This window comes from Theropithecus gelada, chromosome X (assembly GCF_003255815.1).
Source record: "Theropithecus gelada isolate Dixy chromosome X, Tgel_1.0, whole genome shotgun sequence".
NCBI classification, from domain to species: domain Eukaryota; kingdom Metazoa; phylum Chordata; class Mammalia; order Primates; family Cercopithecidae; genus Theropithecus; species Theropithecus gelada.
Genome location: NC_037689.1, coordinates 107,465,382 through 107,485,676, shown reverse-complemented (window position 1 = coordinate 107,485,676; position 20,295 = coordinate 107,465,382). Strand labels below are relative to the sequence as shown.

At 38.8% G+C, this 20,295-nt stretch overlaps 1 protein-coding gene across 1 annotated transcript in view; it reads left to right on the top strand.

The window, feature by feature from the left end:
* The window catches only part of GUCY2F (guanylate cyclase 2F, retinal), an 81,270-nt gene that overhangs the window by 36,685 nt on the left and 24,290 nt on the right, over positions 1-20,295 (top strand). The window contains exons 6-7 of the mRNA XM_025371849.1: positions 11,072-11,248; positions 15,776-15,932. Coding sequence (XP_025227634.1) covers positions 11,072-11,248; positions 15,776-15,932 — 334 coding nt within the window. The remainder of the gene's footprint in view (positions 1-11,071; positions 11,249-15,775; positions 15,933-20,295) is intronic.

Sequence of the window (20,295 nt, the reverse complement as noted above, 5' to 3'; positions counted from 1 at the left end):
CTTCCTTCCTTTCTTTCTTTCTTTCTTTCTTTCTTTCTTTCTTTCTTTCTTTCTTTCTTTCTTTCTTTCTTTCTTTCTTTCTTTCTTTCTTTCTCTCTCTCTCTCTCTTTTCTTCTCTCTCTCTCTGTCTCTCTCCCTCCCCCCAGTCCAAGATTCTGGGTTTAAGCCTATGATCCATTTTGAATGACTTTTTGTGTACAGACTGAGACAATGATTAAGGTTCAGTTTTTGCGTATAGATACCCAGGGTTCCAGTAACAATTGTTTTTGAAAAGCTTTCCATTGAATTAATGTTGTAACTTGGAGAAAAATTAACTGACTGTGTATGTGTGCATATATTTTTGGAGTCTCTGTTCTGTTTCCTTCACTCATTAGTGTAACCATAATGCCAATATCACACTCCCTTGGTTCTCATAACTATAGAGTACCTCCTAAAGTCAGGTGGTGTAAGCCTCTAACTTTTTTTTTTCAAGATTGTTTTGGACATTGTAAATTCTTTAAATTTAAAATAAATTTTGAAATCAGCCTGTCTATTACTTCCACAAGGCTTTCTGTAAGTTTTGATGGGGATTGCAATGAATTTATAGAGACATTTAGGCAAAATGGATGTCTTAACAATACTGATTCTTTCAGTCCATTAATGGGGTATATGTCACCATTTATTTAAGTTTTCTTTACTTTTTTCTTATCAAAGTTTTGATACTATTATACAAGTTGAGTAGAAATGGTAACAGCAGACATCTTTGCCTTGTTCCTGGCCTTAGAGGAAAAAGAATCAATGTTTTATTTTTAGGTTTGATGTTACCTGAAAGTTTTTCACATTTCTGCATTTCTGTGATTCTTTTAATCATAAAGAGGTTTTATATTTATATTGCTACCTATTGCAATTATTCTATGGTTTTGCTCTTTCATTCTGTTAACGTGGTGAATTACATCATTTTTAAAAGAAATATTAAGCACATCTTAATATTCCCAGGATGAATTCCACTTGGTCACGATAGATTATCTTTTTAATATATTGGTAGACGATATTTGCTAATCTTTTAAAAGAATTTTTGCATCTATGTTTTTAAGAAGAATTAGTCTATACTTTTAATGTTTGTCAGCGTTATGTTTGGCTTCATAAAACAAGTTTGGATGTCTTTGTCTTTTTCTGAGAGTTTGTGTAAGACTGGTATTATTTATTATTAAATTTTTAAATAAATTTCATCAATAAAATCATTTGGTCCTTGGATTTTCTTTGTGGGGATGTTTTTGAAAACAAATTCAATTTCTTTGCTAAATATAGGGCTGTTAGGATTATTATTTCATATTATGCCAAGTTTAATAAGTTGTGTTTTTCAAGAAATGTCAAATTCGTTATTGACTTTATTAGCATAAAATTGTTTATAAATTCCTTTATAACCTTACTGATATCTGTATGATCTGTAGTGATACCATATCTTTCATTCTAGATATTAATAATTTTTTCTTTTTCTTTTTTCTTGATCAGTCTTCTTAGAGATTTATTAAATTTATTACTTTTGTTTTAAAGAACAATGTTTCGATTTTGTTAATTTTCTCTACATTTTGATTGTTTTCTATTTTTATGATCTCTGCCCTTATGTTATTTCTTTCTGCTTATTTTTGGTTTATTCATTCTTATTTTTTGAACATTCTTTCTTTTTAATTTAAATGACATATTTACATTTAAGCTCCGCTGTAGCTGCATCCCACAAAATTTTATATGTTACATTTTCATTGACCTTTCAGCTTGAAATAATTATAATTTCATTATTCTTTTTTGACCCATGTATTATTTTGAAATATATGCTTAATTACCAAATATTTGTGGCCCTTCTGGATACCATAATTAATAGATTTCTCATTTAATTCTGTTGTGGTCAAAGAATATTATCTGCAAATTTAATCTTGAAATGTATCAAAAACATTGGCTATAGCCAAGCATGTGGTCTATGTTGGTGAACATTCCACATACTTTGAAATTAATGCACATTGTACAGTTGTTTGGTGTAGAATCCTATCAATATCAATTAGGTCAAGATGGTTGATAGTGTGATTCAGATCTTCTATATCCTTACTGCATTTTTTATATTCTATATCCTTACTGCAATATGTTTTATCGATTACCATAAAATTTTCCTATTTTCTAATTCTGTGAGTGTTTTCTTCAGGTGCATTGAAGTTCTATTATTAAGTACATCTAGTAAATGTTTAACAACAGGCTTTCTGAAAAAGATCCCTAATTTGGAGCATTTCCTGATTTCTGTGCTGTAAGTACCTCCATTGTAACTAATTTGGGACTACCCATGTGATGTCATTGAACACAGAGATGGTAAGAAATATGCAAAATATTCTTCTTATGATCCAGCACATCTTTGCACATATACATTTTATTATTATGTCTTGATTATTTTATGATTATGAAATGTCCCTCTTTATGTCTGATAATACTTATTTTCTTGATTTCTATTTTCTCCAATAATAACATAGCCAATTTAGCTTTCTGATTAGTTTTTGCGTGATTCACTTTTTCTGTACTTTTTCTTTCAATGCATTTGTGTCTTTGGATTACTGTTCATCTTATTTACGGAGCAGGCATTTGGTTCTTTCCTTTTATCTCCCCATTCTGCAATCTGTCTTCTAATTGAAATGTTTAGGCTACTTACATTTAAGGTACTTATTGACATAGTTGGATTTCTCATCATCTATTTTGCTATATGTTCTCTATTTGACTCATCTATGTCTCTGTTTGTTCCTTTGTTTCCCTTTTCTTGCTTTCCTTTGGGCTAAAAGTGTTTTTCATATATTCCATTTTGTTTCCTATATTGGCATTTTAGCGATACATTTTTGCACTTTTTAATGACTGTTCTAGGAATTGATTAAATGCATCTTGAATTTATCACAAACTACTCAGAATTAATATTCCACTTCTTTACCTAAAACATAGGAAATTTGTAACAGCAGTGTCCCATTTACTAGCCTACTATTCTTTGCTCTATTATTATCATATATATACCTACATTTATTGTGAACCATATAATATAGTGTTAAAATTTATTTTAAGCATTCATATGCATTTCATACAAATTAAGAGAATGAAATAAAAATATATTCTGTTATATTTATCAACATATTTACTATTTCTGATAACTTTAATTATTTCCTAATAGAGCCAAGTTACCATTTAGCATCTTTTCTCTTCAACCTGAAGATCCTCCCCCTAGGCGTTACTTGTATTGCAGGCCTGCTGATGACAAATTTTCTGTTTTCGTCTATTTGATAATGTCTTCAATTTTGAATGATACTTATGCTTGGTACAGAATTATGAGTTGATAGCTGCATTTATTTTCTTTTGGCATATTAAATATTTCGTTTCATTTTTTTTTTGTATTTCTTTGTTTCTGATGAGAAGTCAGCCATTATTCATTCTTTGTATGTAATGTGTACTGTTTTTCTCTGACTACTTTCAAAAGTTTATTATCATAGTTCAGGGTTTTGACTGTTAAATGTCTAGATATTGCTTTCTTTGTATTTAATCTCTTTGGTGGGTCACTGAACTTCTTAGATTTTAAGCTCATCTTTGGATTGTAGGAGTTTGAATATGATGTATGTAGAATATGATGATGTATGATGTATTTTCTTTGTGTTTATTCTGTTTGGAGTTCAATGAGCTCCTTAGAATTTTAAGTTGATGTCTTTTACTAAATTCACAAAGGTTTTGACCACTATTTCTATAAAAATTGTTTTGCCCCATTTTCTTTATATCCTTCTAGAACTCAAGTTACTTATGTGTTAGTCTGTTTGATATTGTCCCACTTATCCTTTTTCCCTCTGTTTTTCAGATTAGGTATTTTTTTATTGATCTCTCCTCAAGTTCATTACTCTTATGTCATTTCCTAAGCCCACCTAGCAAATTTTTTTACTTCAGTTATTATATTTTCCAGCTATATAGTTTTCAATTGGTTCATATTTATGGTTTCTTTTTCTCTGCCATGTTCTATACCCATATATTCATTTTGCATATGTTGTCCTTTAAATCTTCCAATATATTTATAAAATCTGTGTTAAAGGCCTTTTCTGCTAATCACAACATTTGTGTCATTTTGAGATTAATTTCTATTGACCTTTTTTTAGCCTGAGTATGGGTCACATTTTTTCTATTTCTTTGTACATCTAAGGCTTTTTGGTTCATTACTGAATATTATGAATAATACATTTTAGAAACTCTGGATTCTGTGGTGTTGCTCTGAAGAACTGTTTTTTTTGTTCTTGGAGGTAAATCCAAATTTTACTCATTTTAGTTGTCTTTCAAATATAGTTCTACCTCCATTTCTGCTTTCAGTCACTCTCCACTGTCTCAGGTTTTTAGAATATTTGATTCATATTTTATAGGTTTCTTTGTCTACTGATTATTTAAAGACATTGTTCAATTGTCTTCTGACTTTGTTCTGCATTCCCAAATATCTAATATTTTTTATTTTATGCTAGATATTTTATGTAAATAAACTGTAGAAGCTCCAGGTCATATGTTCTACCAGCAAGGATTTTTCTCTTTTCATTTGTTAGGTGGATTGGGTAAGGAACTAATCACATTAATCGAATCAAAGATTGAGCTGGATTGAAGCTGTGTTGCAGTTTTAGTTAGACTCAGTCCACCACAAATTCTACTGTTTCTCAGGCATATCTTTCCAAGAGTTTACAAGTCTGTCTCCTCCACTTTGAAAGATTGGGATATTCAGACTGTACTTCATAACCTTTTTCCTTTACTCTCAATCCATGCTGCTTCCAAATTTGGCAAATTTCTTGAGGAAGACACCAACTGAATGTTTGCCGCAGGCCCTATTTCTTCAGTGAGACTTTGTCTCCTAAATATCGGAAAACTACAGAAGATCTCAAACAATTTTATAGAAGCTTTCTAGTCTCCTCTATAGCCCCCAGACTCAGAAAATATGCTGTGGGGAGAAAATTAGCTCACATTTAGGTCTCCTGAAATTTATTAATTGTGATACCAGTCTTCCATAATTGCCAAAAGCATTACCAGGTTTTGCATTTTCCCAGCAAATTCTTTCTGTTAAACTAAGCCCAATCTTTGGCTTGTGCTGGAAATCAGCAAATGTCCTCAGGGAAGAAAATGGCTGACAACAGCCTGGTTATCTTAGAAGGGCTCTTGCATCTTTGAATTTTAGATTATTTTTTTTGCACCTGCATATCCCCAGTGTTTTTTTTAAAATATATTTTTTCAATTTTTCTAGTTGTTAAAAGCTGTAGCATCAGGAATGGTGGTCTGCCATAACCTACTACACCCTACTTGGTATTCAATGTCCCTATAATCATTTTTAATATAAATAAATAGCAACTTAAAATGACCTATTACATTCTGTATAATCTGGCTCTTCCCTGTCTCTTCAGTCTTATATCACCATCATATTTCCTTCAACCACTCTGCTTAAGGCACACTGGCGTTTACTTAGTCTTTGGATTATGATATGCTCCCAGCACAAAGCCTTTACCTGTACTATTACAATCCCTCAAATACTTTTCCTTCCCTGCTTTGCATGGTTTAATCCACTCATCTTTTAACTCCCAGATCAATTCTCACTTCCCGTGAGCCCTGTCCCAACTTCTCTGATTGGTCAAAGCCCCAATTATACATACTCACATTATGTAACTCTCCTCCATAGGACTTGTCAGAGTCACAAATTTTGTATCATTGTGTAATCATCTGGTTAAAACAAGAGGTCAGAAACCATGTAACATTTTGTTCATCATTTGTCCCCAGTCTTTCTCTCAGGACCTGGAAAATAATAGGTACTAAAAAACTTTGTTAAATGAATAAAATATTGCTAGTGGGAAATATAGGATCAGAAGTCTTTCAGTAGTACCTGGTTAATGTGTTCTATATGACAATTGACCTCTGGGTGTTAGATAGTGGGTAGGTTGATCCAGGGATAGGAGGTCTTGAACAATAGCTCTTTACAACAAAATAAAAATAAAAATAAATGCAGGAAACAGACATGAATCACCAATTAACTCATGGAGGTAGAAAATTTTCTTGTTGAGGCCAGGCACACTGTCTGGTGCCTGTAATCCCAGCACTTTGGGAGGCCAAGGTGGGCGGCTCACCTGAGGTCAGGAGTTTGAGACCAGCCTGGCCAACATGGTGAAACCCTGTCTCTACTAAAAATACAAAAATTAGCTGAGCATGGTGGCACGCACCAGTAATCCCAGCTATTTGGGAGGCTGACGCACGAGAATCACTTGAACTGGGAGGTGGTTGTGGCAGTGAGCTGAGATCGTGCCATTGCACTCCAGCCTAGGTGACAGAGTGAGACTCTGTCTCAAACAACAACAACAACAACAACAACAACAACAACAACAACAAAGGAAAAAGAAAAAAAGAAAAAAAAAGAACATTTTCTTGTCAAAATAGTCAGCAATTGCTGATATAGTTGTGGGTGAGCACCTATGTGGAGAAGGACATTTTCATAAAGGTATACATACCCACCTCTAGGATGAAATTTCAGCTGCTGTGGAAGAGGGACACGGAGGTGTCATGTCACACTTTGGGAGTCCAAGGCGAGTGGATCACTTGAGGTCAGGAGTTCGAGACCAGCCTGGCCAACATGGCGAAACCCCGTCTCTACCAAAAATATGAAAAATGAGCTGGGTGTAGTGGCATGCACCTGTAATCTCGGCTACTCAGGAGGCTGAGGCAGGACAATCGCTTGAACCCAGGAGGCAGAGGTTGTAGTGAACCGAGATCGTGCCACTGCACTCCAACTAGGTGACAGAATGAGACTCTGTCTCAAAAAAACAAAAAAAAAAAAAAAGAAAAGAAAAAAAAGATGTCATGTCAAATATGAAGCTAACAAAATCCTTGAGAGACAGGACACATTCAACTCTTAAACATTTGATGGTAGCCAGCCAGATAGGTATTATGGAAGAGGTAAAGTACATGTCTACCCGGTAAATGTTCATCTTGCTAAAGCTGATGTTGCAAACTTTCTCTGCGTCCTGAGGTTGTCCAGAATCTTGGTAGGACATGACTGCATGTAGGCATCTACCTGCTCCTTATACGGGATCTTCTCTATTGGTTACAGCTGAGGATGGATGCATATAAAGATCTATCAAAGATCTAGACAGAATTTTTCCCATGCTAGTACCATTAGTGTAATGCTAGATGCTTTAACAAATAGACCTTCAAATACGTAATGTCTCAAACACAGCAGAAGTTTAATTTTCACCCAAATAACAGCACAAGGTGGATATTCTTGTACTGTTGGCAGGTGACTCTCTTCCAATATCATGACTCAGGGACCCAGGCTATAACCATCTCATGGCTCTGCTATGTCTTAGGGCCGTATCATCATCTGCATTCATCCATAGAAGTGGGAAAATAATATGGAAGAGGGTATAAAAGCCTTAGCCTAGAAATGGCACATATCACTTCCTCTCCCATTTAATTGCCTAGAGGAAGTGGCATATATTGGTTCCTCTTCTATTCCATTGCTTGGAATTCAGTCATATGGCTACACTTAGCTCCAAGAAAGACTGGAAAATATGGATTAGCTCTCTGCCCAAGAAGAAGAGAAAATAGATTTGTGTTGAACAGCTAGTAGTATTGAATATGACAACTTTTTACTTTTTCTTCCAACAGAGTTCCAGAACCCAGTAATTTTGGCTGCTTGCTTCATAAGAAAATAGAACTTTAGGAGCAGTGCCTATTTTGCTGTTTGTGGGCTGAGTTTCTGTCCACCTTAACTAGTTTAGGTTGCAGTGGATGAAGAGAATTGTCATGGGTGCCAGGCTCTTGTGCTTAGAAGGCAACCTTGGTGGTCAATAGCTGACATTCCCACCAGGGATAATTTAACATTTGCTTGTATCATATTCTAAGAGGCAAGCTCATATTCTAAGTCCTATAGTGTAATTCATCTCAATAAATGGGCCACCATCAGTTCAATGTTCAAAATAGAATAATTCTTGATTTCATTCTTTCCTCCCCTCCCCACACAAGTCACGTGATTTATGGCTCCAAAATACATCTCAGATCTGCCTTTTGCTGTTCATTTACACTGTTACCATTCTAAGCCTATCTCTCTATTTAGATAGATATAGATATACATATCTGTGTAAACATACTTGTAAGTTTCTATAATTACTAAATTTTAATGGTGAAATTCACCAGACACTTTTCTTCATCTTACCTGACCTCTCTGGTATTTATCACACTTTCCTGAAATTCTTTCTGGCAGGCATTTTTCTCACTTTCCTGAAACTAATCCTGTAGTTTTAACAATATTGTTTTAAATAGGCTTTTCCCTACTTCCTGGCCTTTCTTCTAAGTCTTATTGCAGGCTGTTCTTCCTTTTCCCACCCTTCAAATGTTGATGTTTCCATTTTCTCTTTTTCTTTATGCTTTCCTTGGGTAATCTCATCTATTCCCACTGTTTTTACCTAAAATTTAATTGCTTACAATTCCCACATGTATTTATACTGGTCAGAACTCATTCCTGAGCTTCCAACTCTGACTATACAACTGTCTTTGAAATAGTTCTACCTTGATGTTCTGTAGGTACCTCATTCTCAATATGTCTCCAACTGAATTTATCAGCCTTTCCACCACCAAATGTGCTTTTCCATCTGTCTTAGCTGAGATTACCCCAAATATGAGCCTGAGATGGAAATTCTTGTTCAAATTTTTTATGGAGAAAATGCTTTCAAGTAAAGAGTGAGGCAAGTAGGATAGGACAGGGTAAAAGTTAAGCAAACATTTGATTTCAGCTGGAAACTAGCAATAGTATGATCTTATGGGGAAGTGCTAGAGTACAAGTTATACCATGAATCTTACCTTGAGGCTAGGAAGCTGGACTTTTGTACTGTCCTCAGTGAGTAAATTATTGCCTGAGGCCTGTGGGTGGGACCTAACCTCTCAGGTAAGGTGGCTCACCATTAATTTGTGCTCTAGGACAGTTTTTTTTTTTTTAAATGGAGCAACTATGAGTTATCAGTCAACAGTCACAGCAGTTGGGGGATGCATGGTTAAAGGCTTATGTGTAGGGCACCAACATATCCACTATTACCTCATCCCTGAATTCCCTATATTAATATGTAGCACCACTGTCTACCCAGGTATCCAAGTAAAAATCTGGGAGTGATCATGGAGTCTTTTTTTCCCCTCTCTCATCCCTCATTTAAATAGTAATAATAATACATGATAATTATTGAGTGCCCACAGTATAAATTTCAAATTCCATAGCATGGTTCATAAAGTCCCATGGGATGTGGCTCCTGTCTGTTTCTCCAGTCTGGTATTTAATATTCTCTTCCTTACACTCCATTCTGACCACCTAAACCTGTTGTGGATTTCTCAACATAATGTGCTATCACTCTCAACCCCTCTCATCATGTTATCATCACCTGGTCAACTCTTACTTGTCCTTTGAGAGAGTCCACATATTACCTCCTTAGGGAAGCCTTCTCTGACTACCCTAGGGTGAATTAGATACTTAACATTTGAGCTCTCACAGCATCCCGTGCCCCCATTTTTCAGAACACATTTCACAATGAAATACAATTGTTGGATTACTTGCCTATCACCCTTCATTGAATGTAAGCTTTTTCAGGACAGTGATGTTACCTTGTTTGTCTCTTTTTCTCTAGCATGCATTCCAGTGTCTTGGATGTTGTGAGCATGCACTAAATGCTTCTCACATTAGTGAAATAAAATGAATGAATGCAAAGAGAAAGTGTGGCCAAAATTCTAAATGTTTCTTCTGAAAAAAATTGTATAAGCTCTGGCCTGATGTTTATATAGGGAAACTATTTTAATAGGTGCTAGGTAGATGAGTATTCATAGAAAGACAATCTATTCTACATTTTACTGTATCATCTTTCTTTAGTCCTCTTGAGCCACTGAGCTCCATTCCAGAAAGTCCCAAAGGAATCAAGGAGAAATCTGCAGCTTCAGTTTCACTTATAATTATGCTAAAAGAGATCCCTTTCTGAAATTTTCCCCTTTGGCCATTAAATTTGTTTTCTATTGCTGCTGTAACAAATTAGTGCAAACAGTGGCTTAAAACATCACTGATTTATTATCCCACAGTTCTGTAGATCAGCAGTCAATGCCGACTCAGCTGGGTGTTTTGCTTGGCATCTCAAAACTCCAAAGTCAAGGTGTCAGTTGCACTGTGCTCTTATCTGGAGACCTGTGGCAGGGGTCAGGGCTGGGGTGAGGAGGAACCACTTCTAGGTTCCTTCAGGTTGCCTGCAGAATTCAGTTCAGTGGGGTCACAGGATCGATATATTAGTCCATTATCATGCTGCTAATAAAGACATACCTGAGACTGGGTAATTTATAAAGGAAAGAAGTTTAATGAACTCACACTTCCACATGGCTGGAGAGGGCTCACAATCATAGCGGAGGGTGAAGGGGAAGCAAGACACATTTTACATGGTGGCAGGCAAGATGACGTGTGCAGGGGAACTCCCCTTTATAAAACCATCAGATCTTGTGAAACTTATTCACTATCATGAGAACAGCATGGGAAAGACCTGTCCCCATGATTCAATTACCTCCCAGTGGGTCCCTCTCACAGTATGTGGGAATTATGGGAACTACAGTTCAAGATGAGATTTGGGTGGGGACACAGCAAAACCATATTAATTGAGGTCCCCACTTTCTTGCTGGGTGTCAGCTGAGGGTGGTTACCAGCTTCTAGAGGCTGCCCACGTTCTTTGGCTTATAGCCTCCTTCCCCCCATCTTCAAAGCCAACAATGGCCTGTTGAGTCCTCATATTTTGAATCTCTCTGACTTATCTTCTGCAGTCTTCTTTTGAAGCTTTTATGGGCTCATGTGATTAGATTAGTCTCACCCTGATAATCTCCTTTTTGTTGTATAACAAAACACAATCACAGGAGTAACACTAGGGGTTGGAGATCATGGGAGTCAAAATTCTGTCAACCACACAACCAATCGTAAGAAGGGTCAAGAGAAAGTTATGTGCCCTCAACTCTGGTCCCCAGTTGAGACAGGACAGCTGTGACTCTCATTTCTCTCTCTCATTTCCAGATGAAGGACTTGCGTCATGAGAATATTAACCCTTTATTGGGTTTCTTCTATGATTCGGGGATGTTTGCCATTGTGACAGAATTCTGTTCCCGAGGGAGCCTAGAAGACATACTGACAAACCAAGATGTGAAACTCGACTGGATGTTTAAATCATCACTCCTGCTGGATCTCATAAAGGTTAATGGGAAGACTGAGGAAATCTTGGATTTTCTCTGTAGATTAGAACTTTAATGTTTTGGGATATTTTATCTTCCTTAGATTGTTGTGATCATTTCACTTCTTTCTGTATTAGTCCATATTCATGCTGCTGATAAAGACATACCTGAGACTGGGAAGAAAACGATGTTTAATTGGACTTACAGTTCCACATGGCTGGGGAGGCCTCAGAATCATGGCAGGAGGTGAAAGGCACTTCTTATATGGTGGTGGCAAGAGAAAATGAGGAAGAAGCAAAAGTGGAAACCCCTGCCAAACCCATCAGATTTCATGAGACTTATTCACTATCATGAGAATAACACAGAAAAGACCAGCCCTCACAATTCAATTACCTCCCCCTGGGTCTCTCTCACAACATGTGGGAATTCTGGGAGATACAATTCGAGTTGAGATTTGGGTGGGGACACAGCCAAACCACATCACTCCATCCCTGGCCCCTCCAAATCTCATGTTCTCACATTTCAAAACCAATCATGCCTTCCCGATAGTCCCCCAAAGTCTTAACTCATTTCAGCATTAACCCAAAAGTCCACAGTCCAAAGTCTCATCTGAGACAAGGCAAGTCCCTTCTGCCTATGAGCCTGCAAAATCAAAAGCAAGCTAGTTACTTCCTAGATACAATGGGGGTACAGGTATTAGGTAAATACAGCTGTTCTAAATGGGAAAAATTGGCCAATACCAAGGGGTTACAGGGCCCATGCAAGTCCGAAATCCAGTGGGGCAGTCAAATTTTAAAGCTCCAAAATGATCTCCTTTGACTTCAGGTCTCACATCCAGGTCACGCTGATGCAAGAGGTGGGTTTCCATGGTCTTGGGCAGCTCTGCCCCTGTGGCTTTGCAGGGTACAACCTCCCTTCTGGCTGCTTTCATGGGCTAGCATTGAGTGTCTGTGGCTTTTCCAGGTGTACAGTGCAAGCTGTCAGTGGATCTACCATTCTGGGGTCTGGAGGATGGTGGCCCTCTTCTCACAGCTCCACTAGGCAGTGCCCCAGTAGGAACTCTTTGTGGGGGCTCTGACCCCACATTTCCCTTCCACAGTGTCCTAGAAGAGGTTCTCCATGAGGGTCCTGCTCCTGCAGCAAACTTTTGCCTGGGCATCCAGGCATTCCTATATATCTTCTGAAATCTAGGCAGAGGTTCCCAAACCTCAGTTCCTGACTTCTGTGCACCTGCAGGCTCCACACCACATGGAAGTTGCCAAGGCTTGGGGCTTCTGCCCTCTGAAGCCACAGCCCAAGCTTTATGTTGGCCCCTTTCAGCCATGGCTGGAGCAGCTGGGACACAGGGAACCAAGTCCCTAGGCTGCACACAGCATGGGGACCCTGGGCCCAGCCCACGAAACCACTTTTTCCTCCTGGGCCTACAGGCCTGTGATGGGAGGGGCTGCCATGAAGGTCTCTGATGTGGCCTGGAGACATGTTCCCCATGGTCTTGTGGATTAACATTAGGTTCCTTGCTACTCATGCAGATTTCTGCAGCCAGCTTGAATTTCTCCTCAAAAAATAGGTTTTGCTTTTCTACTGCATTGTCAGGCTGCAAATTTTCTAAACTTTTATGCTGTGTTTCCCTTTTAAAACAATGCTTTTAATAGCACCCAAGTCACCTTTTGAATGCTTTGCTGCTTAGAAATTTCTTCTGCCAGATACCCTAAATCATCTCTCTCAAGTTCAAAGTTCCACAAATCTCTAGGGCAGTGGCAAAATGCCACCAGTGTCTTTGCTAAAACATAACAAGAGTCACCTTTGTTCCAGTTCCCAACAAATTACTCATCTCCATCTGAGACTACTTCAGCCTGGACCTTATTGTTCATCTCACTATCAGCATTTTTGTCAAAGCCATTCAACAGGTCTCTAGGAGGATCCAAACTTTCCCAAATTTTCCTGTCTTCTTCTGAGCCCTCCAAACTGTTCCAACCTCTGCCTGTTACCTAGTTCCAAAGTCGCTTCCACATTTTTGAGTATCTTTTCAGCAATGCCCCACTCCCAGTACCAACTTACTATATTAGTCCATTTTCATGCTGCTGATAAAGACATACCCAAGATTGGGAATAAAAAGAGGTTTAATTGGACTTACAGTTACACATGGCTGTGGAGGCCTCAGGTTCATGATGGGAGGCAAAAGGCACTTCTTACATGGCAGCAGGAAGAGAAAATGAGGAAGAAGCAAAAGTGGAAACCTTTGATAAACTCATCAGATCTCATGAGACTTATTCACTATCATGAGAATAGCATGGAAAAGACCAGCCCCCACGATTCAATTACATTCCCCTGGGTCCCTCCCACAATGCATGGGAATTCTGGAAAATACAATTCAAGTTGAGATATGGGTGGGGACCCAGTGAAACCATATCACTTTCCTTCCCAAGTTTTGCCCCCACCACCCTTCTCACAGTTCTTTTGTCCATATCTGTTATATGATACAGATACAGAAAAGGTTTGCCTGTCCTCTCCCCAATTTGAGGTCCAGATTTTTCTTTACTTCCTGTTGTCATTGAGCACTCTTCTGCCTTAAGCCGTCCTTTCTTTCATCCAATTTCTCTGCTTTGTGGATGTGAGAAAGTGCTCATTCCCAGATTATTTGGTGCTACTTAGCTCTACCTCCTAGTTTTCACCATTCTAAATGGTGGCTCAGTCTAGAACTAGGTGACAGGTCTTTACACACCATGGCTGTGTATGTGGAACTCAGTGCCACTGGAAAACCAAAAGACCAGTGGATCTATCAAGGATCACCTTTATTCTCTGAGCCAAAGACTCCTGACAGCCAAGGTAGGGTTCATAGATGAGTCCCATGGAGGAGTTTTTGGGGATCCCATGAATGCCACAGAATGATATGCAAATTGTGTATATGTGCATTTTTTACAGGGCTGATCTGCATAATCAATGACTTTTTGGGCTTCTTGCATATTGATCATAGTCTTGATCTTTTTCTGCTAGCCTAATCCTTTTTCAGGGGCCTTGAAAGGGAAAGACATTCTCTCATGCCAATTCCCTTTAAGATAGGTGTGATTAGCCTCCTTTTACAGAGACTCAGGGAGGCTAAATGAGGTACACGTTGTTATAGAGTGTCTGGCACATATAGTAGGTACTCAATAAATATTTCTCAGCCAACTATTAGGTGGTAGAGCTGATAATAAAATCCAAATCTCCTGATTCTTATTCTAGTACTTTTTCTGCTCACACTGTAAGCTAAGCCCAGTGAGTTAAGGGAGGAGCCTCTAAATGACAATCCTCTCAAGGCCATGATAAATGAAAAGCAACCGTTAGACAACATGGGGGGAATCTTGCCCACTGTAGACTCTACTCAGAAGTACTGAAGAGTGCAGACTATCCAAGAGCACAGGGTGAAAATAATTCCAAGTACAAAGGGGTGTCACACTGCAAAAGAGCCAGATACTTAAAAGGACTTTTAGCAAACAAAGTTCTGAAATGACTGGACTAGAATATAAATGTATGTATATGCAGAATGAATAAATCCATCTGAATGAGAGTCCTGGTCACATTTGAATACCTCGTAAAGGTTGCCAAGCAAGTGCAGAGATCAGTACTAGACAGCTTTCTTCTGTCTGGTTGCCTATTTTTAAATACAAAAATAATATATTAAATGTAAAACTCAAATGATATATATTAGAAAAATACATTTACTCAACCCTCTTTCTTCATACTCCCCCTCAAAGTTAACTACTGCTAACAATTTGGCAACCACCTTGTAATTAATTTCATGTGTATTTATGTGCATTATAGCATTATAGATGACTTTTTTGTTTGTTAAATATACATGCTCTCACATAGTTCTGCAATTACTATATTTCACTTACTTGATGGCTTAGAGTTGTTTCTATGTCAGCTACATACAGGTCTATCTTATTCTTTTTAAGTGCTGTAGAATATTCCCTAGTGTGAATGTATCACACTCTAGCCAGTCCCTTATTGATATTTAGTGCATTTCCAATTATATACTATTATAAAAGCAAAGCTACAACAAGCCGTCTTATCTTTGTCTCTTTGTGTATACATGCAAGCATTTCTCTGGAGGAGAGGTAGAACCCCTGGATCATAGGGTACATATAGTTTAAATTTTGATAATTTTGATAGCTATTGCCAAGCTGCCCATGCACAAGTTTGTCCCAGTTTCCATTCTTGCCAATAATGGGTGAGAGTGGGTTAGAACTTCTGGGGGAAATTCTCCAAATTCCTGGCAATTATATGTATATGGATGTATTCTGTATCTGAAATGTTAACAAATCTCCTAGTAACACGTAATTCTCTGTACACACAAGATAACATTCTTCACCAAAACATAAAATTTTGGAGCTACAAGGGATCTGAAAACTTACTCATGTTGTCAAAGGTTTACTTTGCCTGCATAGAAGAGAAAACAGCTGAGTTCTGGATCATAATAACTCATGCCATTAACAATCTAAGCAATTGGTATTAAAAGCACAAAATAGTTAAATGAGTTGCTAAATAAATCCTGTTGTGTCATCTACAGGGCATGAAGTACTTACACCACAGAGAGTTTGTTCATGGGAGGCTAAAGTCTCGAAACTGTGTGGTAGATGGGCGTTTTGTACTAAAAGTGACAGATTATGGCTTTAACGACATCTTAGAAATGCTGAGACTCTCTGAAGGGGAATCTTGTGTGGAAGGTAAGCGATGAATTGTACCCTTCTGATGCACACGAGGTAACTCCAAAGTTCAAATGAAAATATGCACTGAATTAAAGCCTCAGGCTGATTTCAACTCTCCACTTTTGTTGAAAATCCAGACTCATTTCCAAGCCAAGGGACTTGAATGAAGTAGGCCCGCTGTAACTTCGGCCCAGCCTAGCTTTCTGAACAAAGCCAGTGTAATAATGTTCAGTTCCTGCTGTGGCAGGATTAGGCTGTATTGTTTGGAGACCCCAGCAGTCCCTGGAAAAACTTGCTGAGCACTAGGCACACAGTAGGTGCTCAATAAATACTTGTCAAGTTGAATGGAGGGTAATTTGGAAGCTGGACCCCCACAAAGTACATTTTAGAATGGGATGTCACTAGAGCATACCAGTACTGTCTCTGTCAGAGAGGAAGAATTGAGGAGTGATCTCTCAGCAAATAAATGCTCTATGGGTTATGTGGGAAGGCTTCAGGCAGAACTGTGGCCTTCTAGCGAATAAGTAGCCATTGCCTGTCTCAAAGTCAAATAAAAATATAGAGACAAATCTTTAAATGAAACATTTTATTTGGGAAAACAGTATTTCAATTTGTGGCATGCACATAGACCAGGGTGGTCCTTGGTATGTCCAAAGAACACAGAAAAGTTGGGGGTTCTATTGGAGAGAGAAATGTTATATATGTTTTTTAAATAAAACTCATTGGCACTACCAAAGTTTTGGGGAGCAGGAAAGCTCCGATTGGTAAGTGATGGCCGTAGGTAAAACTAGTCTTAGAGTCATGGAAGTTTGTTTCATCAGCTACTAGGTAAAACTGATATTAAGATTACAGAAGGTCATTTCGGCATCTGGCTTGCAAGATTATCCCTGGGCAGACACTTGTACCCCAAGTGCTTTTCTTTTTCTCCTGTGGTCTCTGGACTCCAATTTAATTGGATGTAATAAGATAACTCCAGTTCATATCATCAGTGTTCACACCAACAATGTCCATTTTGTGTTTTTGTCTTCTGTCTAGTGCACCAATGGTAGCACTAAACAATGCCTGTAGGAGTCATAACAGATCAAAGAAATAGGAGAAATCTGAGATGGGGGGTGGGTGGGTGAGAACCAGGGAGGAATGAGCAGCTAGATGAGAGAGAGAAAGAGGAAAAAAGAAAGAGAACAAACATGATGAAATACATATAGGAAATGTGGGCATTAAATGTTTTTTTTTTTTTTTTTTTTTTTTTTTTTTTTTTTTTTTTGAGACGGAGTCTTGCTCTGTCGCCCAGGCTGGAGTGCTGTGGCCGGATCTCAGCTCACTGCAAGCTCCGCCTCCCGGGTTCCCGCCATTCTCCTACCTCAGCCTCCCGAGTAGCTGGGACTACAGGCGCCCGCCACCTCGCCCGGCTAGTTTTTTGTGTTTTTTAGTAGAGACGGGGTTTCACCATGTTAGCCAGGATGGTCTCGATCTCCTGACCTCGTGATCCGCCCGTCTCGGCCTCCCAAAGTGCTGGGATTACAGGCTTGAGCCACCGCGCCCGGCCCGGGCATTAAATGTTTTAACCAATATTGCAAGCATAAAGAAGAGAGATAGTGACACAAAAAGACAGAAAAGCAAACAGCCCAAAAAAGACAGAGAGAGAGAGATGCAAAACTATATCATATATCCATATTCTTAAAATTATCTTTGGCATAAGTTTTTAAACTGCTGACTTTACTACATAAAAGAAAAGAAGAATGAAAGACACATAGAGAGGGAGACACACATGCATAGACAGAGAATCCAGTCATTGGTGGTATCATCTTTGCTCTTTATAAGACTTGTGGGTTATTAAAATTAGGGAGTCGTCTAGTCCAATTCCCTCCTTTTACAGATGAGACAATTGAAACTCATGATTTCCTCCAAACCTGCAGTGACTTAGCAGCAGTTCTAGGACTTCAAATTCAGATTTTCTGAAGTCTGACCCCTATCCTGTAGACATGGCAAGTACTTAGCATTCTGTCAAAATCAATTCTCTATAAAACACAATACCTTGGGAGGCCGAGGCGGGCAGATCACGAGGTCAGGAGTTTGAGACCAGCCTGGCCAGCATGGTGAAACCCCATCTCTACTAAAAATACAAAAATTAGCCAGGCATGGTGGCACGCGTCTGTTATCCCAGCTACTTGGGAGGCTAAGGAAGGAGAATCGCTTGAGCCCGGGAGGTGGAGGTTGCAGTGAGCCAAGACTGTGCCACTGCACTCCAGCTGGGTGACAGAATGAGACTCTGTCTCGAAAACAAACAAACAAACAAACAATGCCTAGCTTCTCAGAGTTCCATTTAATTTCCAGATTGGCAGCTTTGAAACTTAAGAAAATCTAGTCTTAAGGTGGGTAAAAGATAGCTGCAGGACTCTCTTTTCTGGTTTTGTGCTTCTAAGGGGACTACGTCTGTCTGTCTCTGTCTCTGTCTCTCCCTCTTATCATTTTACTCCATTCCCCAAATTGCAGTGGCAGTATGGATGGTCAGTCCATTCTTCACACACTGCAGCCAGAAGGAGCTTTCTAAACCACAAATCTGATCATGTTACAGCTGTGCCTAAATCTATTGAATGGCTTCCCATTGCTCTAAGGATAAAGTTCAAATTCCTTTACATGGTTTAGGAGCTGAGCCCCGCATGGCCTGGAACTTGCTGACCTCCCATACTAACCACTCCCCCTCTGTCTTTATGCTCTGGCCATGCTGAACTCCTTCTAGTTGTTTATTTACCCCAGGCTGTCTCTTACTACCAAATCTCCACACAAGCTGTGTCCTCTGCCTGGGACACTCTTCTCTTCCCACTCTTTCATATACTCTTCTGGGTCTGGCTAAATTCTACTCCTTCTTCAGCATTCAGCTTAAGTACCACTGCCTCAAGAGGCTTTCCATGACCCCTATGCTGGGCTAGGTTACCCTCTTTATGATCCTTCAGGGCCCTGAACTTTGTTGTGAGACCATAGTCCATTAGCATTACTCATTCAATTAGCCTTCTTTCCCCCCACCCAAACTACAAGCTCTGTGGGGGTAGGAAACAGGTTTGCCTCTCTCAGTGCCTTTCATAGTTCCTGATAGAATATTTGTTGAATCAACAAAAGAACAAAATAAAATGAAATAAAGGAACTTGTCTCCCTACCTTAGATGATGAGGCTAAAAGAATCTTATAATTGAAAGGCCATTGGATGTCATCTGACTCAACTTCCATTTTATAGATAGGGAAGCCAAGGTTCAGAAAGGTAAGCTACTTAGTGGCCAACCTAAGATTTTGAACTCAGGTCTCTAGACTTCCAGTTCTGTGTTCTTTTATACTATACCGCAGTAGCTCTCCAAAGTCAATTCTATCGCCCTAGCAAAGCTCAGAGTTAATACTGGCTCCAGCAGATAAAAAACAAGCCAAAGTAATTTCTCTAGTTTTCTCGAGAGTTCAACTCTAATGGTAGTTAGTGGCTCTTACTTGGTTCTGGAGTGGAGATGAGGAAATGGGGGTGGGTTGTAAGTGTATTCATTACTGTCCACTTTCAATTATGTAAGTATAGTGCAGAAAAGCCTCATTATAGCCATTAACAACATACATGTAAGTGCTATTTGGAAATACTATTTGGTAATGATTGTATTTAATCACCCAGCTTTTACCAGAGAGTTTTGCTCTCTTTTTCCATCTTGTGCTTTTAAATGTGCAGGGAGAAAGGATGTCAAAAAGAAGCAGCCACATGCCATTTTTCTTGCTGTCAAATATTCACCCTTGCACTCCTCTCCAAAACCATGGTGCCTAAAATCCCACAACCATAAATGTATTCCTTTGACATTCAGTCATTAAGCTATCATTCATTGTTTTCCGTTTGATTTGTAAATATAAATCTTCCTAGGTAGGGAGACATAGGGGCAAAAATCACTATAGTGAGTGTGTTGGAGACTTTCATGGGTGTAGGTGAGTAGTGGATGGTGGGTGGAAGCTCAGAAGGGCCTGGCTGGGGGACAAAGGCTGGGGACGCTTAAAGAGCAAAGAGAGAAGATGGGTGCATGATTGGTGGTGAAGCTGGAATTTCTTATTTCACCATTTTGATCAGGATTGGCTGAAAATAAGAATTTCCATGGTGGAGTTCTCTTTCCTGGGTTTTGCTAACAAACCAAAAATAATATCTCACCTTTTACCCTTCTTCCTATTTCATAGTACTTTGTTTCTTGGACTCTCTTCCCAATACCCAAAATTTAACAAGATGAAAAGTTAGCCATTACTTTCCCCCTGATACCCTCACTCTTAGCAGACGTTTGTCTCCAGCCTCACTATCTAGATGTCACCTTGTTGTTTACTCCAACTCCCTCTCATTCTCAAGGCACAGGGAGCCTATCCTTAGCCCTGTC